Source organism: Equus caballus, chromosome 9 (genome assembly GCF_041296265.1).
Source record: "Equus caballus isolate H_3958 breed thoroughbred chromosome 9, TB-T2T, whole genome shotgun sequence".
Taxonomy (NCBI): Eukaryota; Metazoa; Chordata; class Mammalia; order Perissodactyla; family Equidae; genus Equus; species Equus caballus.
In genome coordinates, this window is record NC_091692.1 from 55,073,248 (window position 1) to 55,083,738 (window position 10,491).

Consider the following 10,491-nt stretch of genomic DNA (forward strand, 5'->3'; position numbering starts at 1 on the left):
TCTTCAAAGCTGGGGCGCTGGTTCCGATCCCAAGGAGCTGTGGGGAGGGCTGTGATGGAACTTTCTGTACAGCTCGGGAGATGACACGGGCAAGGAGGGTGAGCGGTCAACAGCCCCGAGGGGGCTTTGGGTGGGTCTGATGGAGGGAAGGGCCCCCCCATCCTGGAACCTTGGAGACATGACCTCACTTCCTTGGCGACCGACCCCAACAGCTTAGAACTCTGGTCACCAGGCAGCCATTTTGTACACATAGCCCATTTGACCAGAGACACTCGACACAGGAGGATGTGTTCATGTATCCCCTCTTTGCGAGGCTCTGGCGCACAGAGAGCCAACAATGACAGTCTTCTCCAGCGCTGTCGACACTGGCTGAGACCGCACCTCCAAGACCTCAGGCCATTCGGAAGAAGGAACCCTCAGGTAACACAAGGCAGCCCAGGGCGGGCCACTCCGGGTCAGGCCACAAGTGTGATCCCACCCTCCCATGCGGGCAGCCCCACACCCCTTGACCCTTATTGTGTGTGTGTGTTGGCGGGCATGGAGTGACGGAAGGCAGGGATGAGCGTGGAGCTACCCTGGACGGGAGCAGACGGTTAGGGCTTGGAAGCCTGGCGGTATGTCGTGTTCATATCCCAGGTGGTGGCTGGCAGGATGGAAGGTGAGTGCTGGGAGCCAAGCCGCCCTACCCGTAGGTGAATCCCAAGCCCGTGAGGTGTCATCTCATTCGCTCCCTGTCTGGAGGTCTATGCGGATGCCCCTCTGTCTGTGCTCGGTGTGCGGGAGAGTTCTCCCCCTGTGGGCAAGTGCAGGCAGGCCCCTGCTACCTGCCGCCGCGGCCACCGGACGCTGTCTTTGCAGAGCTCCACCCAGGAGATGGTCCAGGAGCTGGCGCATGGGTCCTACGGCTCCATCTCCCTGGACAGGGGGCAAGTGCAGCAGACCACCGACCTTGCCCGGGGCTGGACTGAGGGGAGAGTGAGTGACACCCGGGGCCCTGAGATCACCGGGGTGTGTCCACAATCCAGAGTCAAATCTGGAGCCCTCCCCTGGACCCGCCCAGGGCTTTCCCACTGGAGTGTCCCAAGGGCCCAGTCCCAAAGGAATCTGGACTTCCACGCCTCCTCACCAGCTACCTAGGAGGGTGGGAAGTCGCTCTTTCCTAACCCCAGGCGGAGTAGACAAAACACTGATGTTTGCGCTTCACACTCGGCCAGGGGCATCTTTGAAATCTGCCATTTTCTGAATCTGAAACCTCTGTAACGAGGGTCTCAAACCTCCCTTTCGTGTAAAAGAAAGAAAAACCAGCGTCCTTTCTTGTAGTCAGCCAGATCCTCACAGCGTCTGTCTGCCCGTGCACTGTCTCCCGACTGGGGAGGGCTGAGGTTCCCACCAGACATTTCCCTTCATGTCAGGAGCACATGAAGCCTCAGGTGGGGGAGCGGGGGAGTCCTGCAGCCCTGGCTTAGGGCGGTTCTCAGTTCCGACCCACAGGACCCTGAGCAGCCACTTGGCAGCCCGAAGCTTCCGTCCTCTCATCTCTAGAATGGGGATGTTTGTGTTGGATTCGCTGGTCAGTGCTCTTAATGCACGCTTTGGTGCGGGGCGGTCTGTCCTTGCCAAGCCAGCCAAGTGTCCTGAGGAACTCATCGTATAATCCTCCCCCCGCCCAAACTCAAATTGGACTTTTCAAGCCTGGAAACCGGTTGGCTGTGGGCAATCCTGTCCCTCCTCTGCACACATCCCTGAGGGGCTCACAGTTCCTGGGGGACCTCCAGACCTTGACTTCCTGGAGGTTCACGCTGGTGCTGGTGACTCTGTGTCCTTCCTCATCTCACCCAGCGCGGAGAGTCACTCGGGCAGCGGAATGAGGCCTGCAGGATGCGGGCCCTCCAGGCAGGCCTGCTGGAGAGGCTGCCGCCGTCCATAGGACCAGCCTTGGCGCCTCGAAACATGGCCAACGTCACCACCATCGTGTTTGACTGCGCGGCTGTCCTCACCTCCCACGGGGTCCTGGACCACCTACTTGCTACGTGAGTGCCCAGCCCCTCCTCAGCACAGTGGTGACTCTGCCCACTGCCAGCTGTGTGTCTTGGAAACGGCCCTCCATCTCTCTGAGCTTCGATTGCTCCTCTGCAAAGTGGAGTGGGAGAGGATAAACTTCATCGGGTTCTGGTGGGCACGAATGGGATGAGCCACGGCAGGTGCTTCCCTGGGGCCTGGCTCTACAGAAGGGGCTGAGAGACGTGCCGTGGTTGTTCCTGGTTATTCTTTCCCTCTCCCCGATGAAGAGCAGTCTGCTCCCCCATCGCTGGGATGGGGCCTTTCTGAGTTTGCAAAGGCACACGGAAAGCACTCTGGCAGGGAGTGTGGGATTCCATCCAGCTGGTCGTGGGGCGGGTCCTTGGAGTAGCCAAGGAGGGGTCTCCGGGGCCGCAGAGGGGCCCCAGGCCCACTCAGCTACCGGGGATGCTTCTGGTTGGAGTTCATTCGAGAACACTGTATATTAAGCACCTGTGACATGCGGGAGCTTTAGAGACACTTGGCACAACGCAGTGAATGAAGCAGACACAGCCCCTGGACCCCCGCAGCAGCCTGAGACTCAGATAGTCACACACCATATCATCCACAGATCCTGTCCCCCGCCTGTCCCAGGGGATGCCCTCCTATGCTCCTTTACGACTGGAGGCCTCTTCCCACGTTCTCATGCATGATGGACCCCAGCGCCAACTAAAGACCTGAGTGTTCTTTGAGTGCCAGACGAGGGCCTCCTGTCTCCACAGAACAGGGCTGGGGGAGAACAAGAGGACAGAGGACTGTGGCTGGGGCGGGCCCGGCACAACTCTGATCTCACTCATCTTTTGATTCCTCTGGGAGGGCTGAGGTCTGATGGCTTCTACTGCAAGGGGATAGGAGTGAAAGAGAGCTGTGGGTGGGGTCCCAGAGCCCCTGGGAACCAGAGGGGAGGCTGGCTTGAGCTGTTCCCTGGCGACCCATCCCCACCACAGTCCCGTCTCCCTCCGCTTCCCCTTCTCCATATCCACCCCTTCTGACCACCACCAGCAGGCCCAGAAGAGAAGGGGTGTTAGCGAGCCGCTCACACATCGGCCTCAGTCCTCAGTCCACTTGCACAAGGGCGTGGAGGGCTGGGCTGGACTGTGTCCAGCCTCTTTGCGAGAAGAGTGGCAGTGGGAAGAAGAGACTCACACAAACCCCGTGTTCCACCTGCTGGATGAGCAGGCCTGCCACTGCCAGGATGGCCACACAGGAGTCAGCGCCGGGGTGGGACTCCCCCCTGGTGGAAAGGGGCAGGCACAGGGCCCAGACCCAAAGCAGGGTGCCTTGGGAGGACAGTGTGGAAGCGACGGCCAGGCCTCTGGCTCTGTGGCCCAACTGCTTCCGCCCAGTACCGCGTCTTCTATGGTGGGAACCTGGCTGGACCCAATGCAGGATTTCTGGGAGCCCACGCCCTTTCCCTCTTTCAGGATGCGGCTGGCCTCTCTGCGTGTCATCTGGCCTGGGTCGCACCTGGGAGGCCCTGCCTACCTTCCCCAGGTCCAGCTGCAACATCTGGGGCCCAGGAGGGCAGAGCTGGAAGGTGAGGGCACAGCAGTCTGGGAAGACTGTCTGCGGTGGGGTTCACGGGCTGGGGTTCCCTTCAAGACAGCGGAGTCTCTCCTGTCTTGTAAAGTCGGGTACGTAGGTGAAACTTTCTCTTTCTCCCGCTGCAGCGCCAGTTCCAGAGCTCCTGCCGGCTCTAGAGCCAGAGCAAGGGCCAGCTCCGGGGCCAGAGGCAGCTCCAGCTGTAGTTCCACCGTCCGCGCCGGAGCTGGAGGCGGCCTCACCACCAGCAGCCTCACCTCCAGCAGCCTCACCTCCATCGGCCTCTCCAGGGCCGGAGCGAGCGCCATCAGCTTCAGCCCCAGTGCCAGCTTCTGAGCTGGAGCAAGATGCGCCATTGACTTTTGGACGATCTCTGCCTCCAGCTGCCGAAGTCACCGCAGAAGCGAGCGCCGAGCTGAGAGAGGAGAGGCCTAAGCTGCTGGACTTCCCTCCGAAGCTGGTGGCCGAGCAGCTGACCCGGATGGATGCGGTGAGCAGCGGGGCTCTTGGGCTAGGTGGGGCCCGCCTTGGTGGGCCATCAGCTGCCCCAGACCTCCTGTTCCCTCAGCCGCAATCCAACGATGTGGGTGCAAGTCACAGCTCCCCCACTCACCCACCGGGTGACCTGGGCCACCTTCTGGCCCCCAAGTCCTTGCTGTCCCCACATGGACAGTAGAGAGCACACCAAGGGCGGGCACCTGCTGGGCAGAGTGGCTGTGCGGATGGATGAGGTCGAACAGAGAGGAAGCGGGGCAGAGAACAGCCCTCTGGTGGGGGAGGGAAGCTCACTGGAGTGCTGCCAAGTCCTGGGTCACTCACCCATCGGCCCAGGAGGCCTCAACAGCCTCCGTACTTATTAGACACCTAGTGCGTCCTTACCTACATGGAAGACAGGCAAACAAAGCCCATGGTTGTTGCTGCCTCGGGGGAACGTGCAGCTGAAAGGGGAGTGGGACCAGGGGGTGATGAGAACGGGTGGAAGATGCCCCTTGAGATGGGCAGGTGTGAGCCGTGTTCTGGTGCTTGGGGGAAGCAAGACTGGGCTGCGAGCCAATGGGACTTCTCTTCCCCGCCCCTATTGGGTCCTCGGTCATCCTGCGCTGGGCGGCCTCAGCGGACACAGACAAAACCCAGAGACTCCCAGAAGCTTCAGGCCACCTCCTCAGGTTCCTGAGCTGCAGCTGACCAGTGCCTCCTGCCTGGGGCTGCGGGGGCCTGCAGACTCTGAGCTCGGGTGTGGCAGGGTCAGGTGACAGTCCCCATCCTCCCCAGGAGCTGTTCAAGAAGGTGGAGCCCCGCCACTGCCTGGGTTTTGTGTGGTGCCAGCGGCCCAATGGGAGCAAGGAGTACCTGGCTCCCACGGTTCGGGCCACTATCAACCAGTTTCTTCACGTGTCCGGCTGCGTCATCACGACGTGCCTTGGGGACCTCAGCATGACGGCCCAGGACAGGGCCAGAGTCGTCGAGCTGTGGATTCAGGTGGCCAAGGTCAGTAGTGGCAGGGCCCAGGGAGCCCCTCCCTGGAGTCAGGGGGACTGCCCCTTCTCCTCTCGCAGCTTTCAGCCTTGAAGTCGGTGGTCTGGGCCTCGGCAAAGTCCTAGGCCCCTTGCTGCCAAGGGCCTGCTGACCTTGAGTGCTGGTCCCAGTGGTGGGAAGCTCCCTTCCCGCCCTGGGTTGAGCTAAAATCTTCCTGCCCGCGAGCGTTACTCATCAGCTCCCAGGTGTGCCCTCCCTCGCTTCCCTGGGCATCTGCCTCATCCAGGACAGCAGAAGCCCACGAGGGGACACAAGCCAGAGGAAGCAGGGCTCCAGCCCGCCGTCGCAGCTCATTCCCTTCCCTTCCTCAGGAGTGCCGAGTCCTTGGAAATTATGCGTCCCTGCGTGCCATCGTGTCTGCTCTGCAGAGCCCCTCCATCAGCCGTCTGCAAAAGACATGGGGACGAGTTGCCAGGTGGGTAGGCCGTGCTCCATCCAAGCACCACCAGGGCGGACCAGACATCCCCCGTGCGACTGCCATGGACCCCTCATTCAGCTAGGACCATCTGGGAGGCAGCGGACCCTAGGGATGGGGACTGGCCTCCTTGCTCGGGTCTCTGAGACTCTCTGAGACCCTAGGCAGTGGCTCCCCCCTTGTCACATCCTGGATTGAGCCACACTGGAGATTTCCAAGGGTGTACTTCGCAGCAACGGAGCCCTCATCGGCAACCAACGCTGTTAGAAACAATGTGCTCAGTCGGAGTGGGAATGGAGGCCCCAGGTGACCGCAGGAGAGCCTCCACCCGAGTCCCACGGTGACCTCAGAGCTCCGAAGAACCCGGGGAAAACCCTCGTCCAGGCCCCAGGCCCTTTGAACCTTCCGGGTTCTCAGCCAAAGGCATTTCGCCTTCAACCGCCCCGGGTTTTCTTTCCTCCTTTCCTCTCCCCTCAGGAAGAGCTCTCGAAAGTTGAAGAGGTTCATCAAAGACCAGTGGGTGAGCAGGAGGCAGCTGGTGAAGGTAAGACGGAGGCTGCACATCTGGAAGGAGGGGGAGCGAGAGGGGAGGGGACCCGGCAGGATGAGCTTTGGTTCTCCTGTCACGTGAAGTTGGTCAGGAAAAGATGGACAGGAAGAGGGATGTGCTAGCTCCATGGGCAGGTGGGGGCAGTTTGGGACAGGAGGCCAGGGGCATGGGATAGAATGGTGCGGGCTGGACTGTTCCAGGAGGCTGAGGACCTGGCAGAAGGTGCCGGTGTCTGGCTTCCATGCTGCTCCATCAGCTGCCCTGCATCTTCCTCCTGGCCACTGGCTGGAGCGAGTGGGCGGGCTTCCTTTCTTCCGAAGTCAGCCCAGTCTGTGCTCAGGAAGCCAGGGCCCCACTGCTCCTTCTGTCTTCACTGTGCCTCGCAAGAAGGGCACCCTGCCTGCCTGAGGGATGGGCACTGCCGGATCCCACGGGCCGGGGGCACTCAGGGGCTTCCCAGCCTTGGGACGGACACTGGACCTGGGACAGATCTGTGTCCCCTCGGTGACTCCCCACTCTGGCCCCTAAAGTGGGCGCTGCAGACAGTCCCAGTGGGATGCTCACCCAGGTCCTTGTTGGCGATGACATGTGCCCCGGAGGGCAAGGGCAAGTGCCCAGGGAACTGATGGCTTCTTCAGGGATCCTTCCCGCCCAGACGTCAGAAGTTTCCTCGTAAAACAGAAAGGAAATGCCACCCCGCAGTGCCCTGGTCGCCCCCTCCCCTGCTAGTCAGACGTGGCATTCGGGGTCCCCATCCTGAGCGGATGAAGAAAGAATTCTGTGCAGGGGAACTCCCTGAGGGGATCCTAGGGAGCTGAGGGCTTTAGCAAGGCCTTGGCCTCGGCCTGGGATCAGAGACTCCTGGGCGTTGGGGCTGGCAGAAGCCACTTGACCAGGCCTCCTGAGACACCTCATCTCCCTCCATCCGTGGCTCGGCCCAGCTGGGGGCCCGAACACAGCCTGAGAGTCCCGAGGACAGCACTGTGGTCAGCGGCTGGGCAGAGGGTGGTGTGAAGGCAGAGGAGACAGGGGCCTGTGGCTGGGAGGGGGAGCAGCCTCTCCTCTGGGGCCCCCTGAGCAAGTCCCTGCCCCTGTGTGGGCCTTGGTCTCCTCATCTGGGAGCCAGAGGGAGATGAGCCGTGGTGCAGGCCTCACAGTGGGTGCCGAGGCTCAAGGGTGGGGAGGAATGTGGGGAGCTTGGACCTGGCTCCAGAGGCAGGCTTGAGCGGAGAGCAGTGATGACGGTCAGATGACGCTTGGGCCTCAGGAGACTGTGGGAGGCAGACAGAGTTCGTCAAACCTTCCAGACGAGGTAACAGGTTCAGGGAGGCCTGGGCGGGCCCAAGGTCACACAGGAGTGAGTGTTGGAGCTGGGATGGCTCTGGAATCAGAGCACCCTGGAGGCGGGAGCCGCAGGGGCACCAGGTGACTGGGGCCACATGTCCAGGGTCCCCGATCTGGGAGGGGTCTGGGAGGACACTTGGAGGGGAGCGTCGGCTCACTGGCCCTGTCAACACCCTGGCAGGAGGCGACCTCTATGTTGACCAGCCTGGAGACGGGCCCCACAGGTGCCCAGAAGGTAAGGGTGCCTGTGGAGGAGGGGCCCAGGAGTCGCAGGAGAGGGGACTCCCCTTCCTAGCCGGAGGTCTCTACCAGCAGAGAGGGAGCCTTTCTCCTCCAGCCCTGCTCCTGGTGCCACAGACCTGAAATGCCTGCATTGGAAGTGACCAGGAGGAGGCCTGGAACGGATGGGCGCACAACGGATTTGGGACAGGGAGGGGCGGGGACCACGTACCCTGGGTTTTGCCAGAGCCGGCTGCTGGGAGGTGCCTGGAGGAGTTTTGGGTTCCTGGAGGAGAGAAGAGGAGGAAATTGGGGGGAGGCCGCCTAGGTGGGTAGCTTGGGCTGGGCAGGAGGCTGGGGTGAGGAGTGGAGGAGAGGTCTTTGACGGCTCCTGAGAGCGGGATCTCATCACCGTCTCCACCCCGCTGGCACAGGGGCTCATCCCCTTCCTTGGCACATTCCTCAATTACCTACTGCTGCTGGACACCAACATGGAGGATTACCTGGAGGTGAGTGAGCCTGGAGGTGGAGCTGGGGATCAGGATTCGGAGATTTGGGAGGAGAGACTTGCACTGAGGCCTGAGCTCACAACCCTTGGCAGAGTCCTCTCGTGAGGGCCTCACAGCCACCCCGGGAGCTGGGTGTCATGGCCATCTTAGTGATGAGTGAATATAGGATCCAGGTGAGCCGCCAGTCCAGGCTGCCTGACTGCGGAGCTGCTGGAGGGTGTGTCTGAGCTGGACTCAGCCTCTCCCTCAGGCCCCGCCCCTGCAGGGAGTGAAGCCAGGCCCCTCCAAGGCAGGAAGCACACGAGTGGCTGAGCATCCCTTCCTGCCTGAGGCCTCAGTCTGTCTGTCTGTCAGAGAGGGCTGTCTTAGAATGTCCCTGAGCCATAGCCCCGTGGCCTCCTTGCTCTGGAGCTCAGAGTCTTGCCCGGGACCCATTCCCGTTTCTGGTAGCGCCTGCTCCCTGGTCGACCCTGCTGGTAGTGCAACCTGAGAAAGGGTGGAGACGGGGGCTAGCTATGGGCTAAGGGGGCTGTTGCTCATGGGCTTTGGCTCTCTGCCTTCCAGGGAAATGAGATCAATTTTGAGAAAAGGAGTGAGGTGAGCAGCTGTGGCCTCCCCGTGCGGAGGGTGGGGCTGTGGCAATCAGAGACTCCTCCGGGGAAGACCTTCTCTGGCCCGATGCCTTGGGCCTTGCTTTCCTTGGGAGAGTTCGGCACCCAGAGCTGGGAAAGCCGTCCCATTGGTGCGTGGGGGAAGGGGCTGGCACCAAGGACACCTTCCTGCAGGAGGAGCTATTTCAAGCCAACTGTGAGAACGAGCAAGTCCTGCACGGAATTGGAGGGAAGGAGGGTTCCCATGTGGGCCAAGACCCCAGACCAGCTCCTTGACCCTCTTCTCACCTGTCTGAGTCCCCAGCACGGTCCCCCACCCAGGCCCCGTCTGCATCATGTCCTTTCTCCCAGGAATTCAAAGTCACCGAGCAGATCTTCCTGCTCCAGGAGGCAGTCCATCTTTACCACATTGAGGCTGAGGAGCGATTTGGGGCCTGGTTCGAGGCCATGGAGCCCCTCAGCGAGGATGAGAGGTGAGGCGGGGCAGGAGTTGGTGAGGGCAAGGCGGACTCTCTCTGATGGCCAGCTCCAGGGAGCCCGTGCCCGTGGCTTCCGGGTCAGTCCCGGGGCTTGTCGCATGGTCACCCGTGGGGCCCTGGGACTCCAACTGCTGGCCGTCTCTGGGAGGGTCACCTGAGGTGTGGCTCCCGGTAGCTGAAAAGTCCCCTCTGTCCTTTAGCTACAGCCTGTCCTGCCACCTGGAGCCCCCACAGGAGAGGGCCGGCAAGATGCGCCGGTTTTTCCTGCCCAAGAAGAACCGCGCGTCTCTCAGCTCAGGGCTCGGTGAGTGTCCAGACAGGCAGGGACTGAAGCCAGGGGCTCCGGAAAGCTTCGGGCTAAGCACGGGCCTAGGGAGATGGACAGCCGGCACGGGGATCCCAGCTCCACTGCTGACCAGGCCTGTGAGGGACAATTCCCTTGACCTTTGTGGGACTCAGCTTCCTCTTCTGTGAAATGGGTGAAGCGAAATGCCAGCTCCCATGTCAGGGACAATGGGGTAGTGTTGACTGAACACTCAGGACAAGGTTTGGAGCAGAATGCAGTGGGGCTGAGGTGTTGGGCTGGGATACTGGTGTGACCCCCCCAATCATCAGTGTCTTCTCTTCAGTCACCAGACCCCTGACGCAGAACCCAGCAACAGTGGCAGATCCCGGTCCTTCCAACAGCTCGAGTGCAGCCTGCTCTTCAGCGGCGGGGACGCGGCTGGGAAACACGCGGGGCCCCAGGCCGGCTCCTCCCATGCTGATGGGGAGAAGAACATTCTAAGCCTTTTCCTGGGAGCCCTGGAGCCCAAGAGGGAGGGGACGACCCCACCCCACAGGCCTGGCAGCTCCACCCCAGCGCCTGTTTACCACTTGGGAAGGGGCCGTATTTCTTTCGTGTTAGTAGTTAGTGCTAGTTTTGAATTTGATGTTAAAATCCTGTTTCTGTTCCAGCCTGCGAGTCACGGTCTGGTTCTTTCCCCTCCTGTGCTCGTGTCAAGGAGACACAGACTCTCGCGTTCCTCCTGGAATGAAGAAATCTTGCAGGGTCTCGGCTTATTGTATGTGAGAGAAGGGAGAAGGGCCAGGCCCCTCCCTGGATACTGAGGGACACCTCCGCGCCCCCCCTTACTCAGAGGACGGCTTCATTTCAGTGTGGTTCACGTGGGCCAGGAGCAGAGACAGCACCCAGAGCTCCTGGCATTTAGAGGGTGGAGGTACTTTC

At 61.4% G+C, this 10,491-nt stretch overlaps 1 protein-coding gene across 1 annotated transcript; it reads left to right on the top strand.

Moving 5' to 3' along the window:
• The first annotated feature begins 207 nt into the window (after positions 1–207).
• Positions 208–10,219, top strand: LOC138915554 (ral guanine nucleotide dissociation stimulator-like). The gene is made up of 14 exons (XM_070222307.1): positions 208–420; positions 859–975; positions 1,840–2,030; positions 3,483–3,595; positions 3,729–4,090; positions 4,873–5,088; positions 5,448–5,551; positions 6,029–6,095; positions 7,627–7,680; positions 8,099–8,173; positions 8,738–8,770; positions 9,136–9,257; positions 9,464–9,567; positions 9,893–10,219. Exons 1-14 carry the CDS (start codon positions 286–288, stop codon positions 10,048–10,050), a joined length of 1,851 nt encoding a protein of 616 aa, XP_070078408.1. The 5' UTR covers positions 208–285; the 3' UTR covers positions 10,051–10,219.
• Positions 10,220–10,491: the final 272 nt, after the last annotated feature.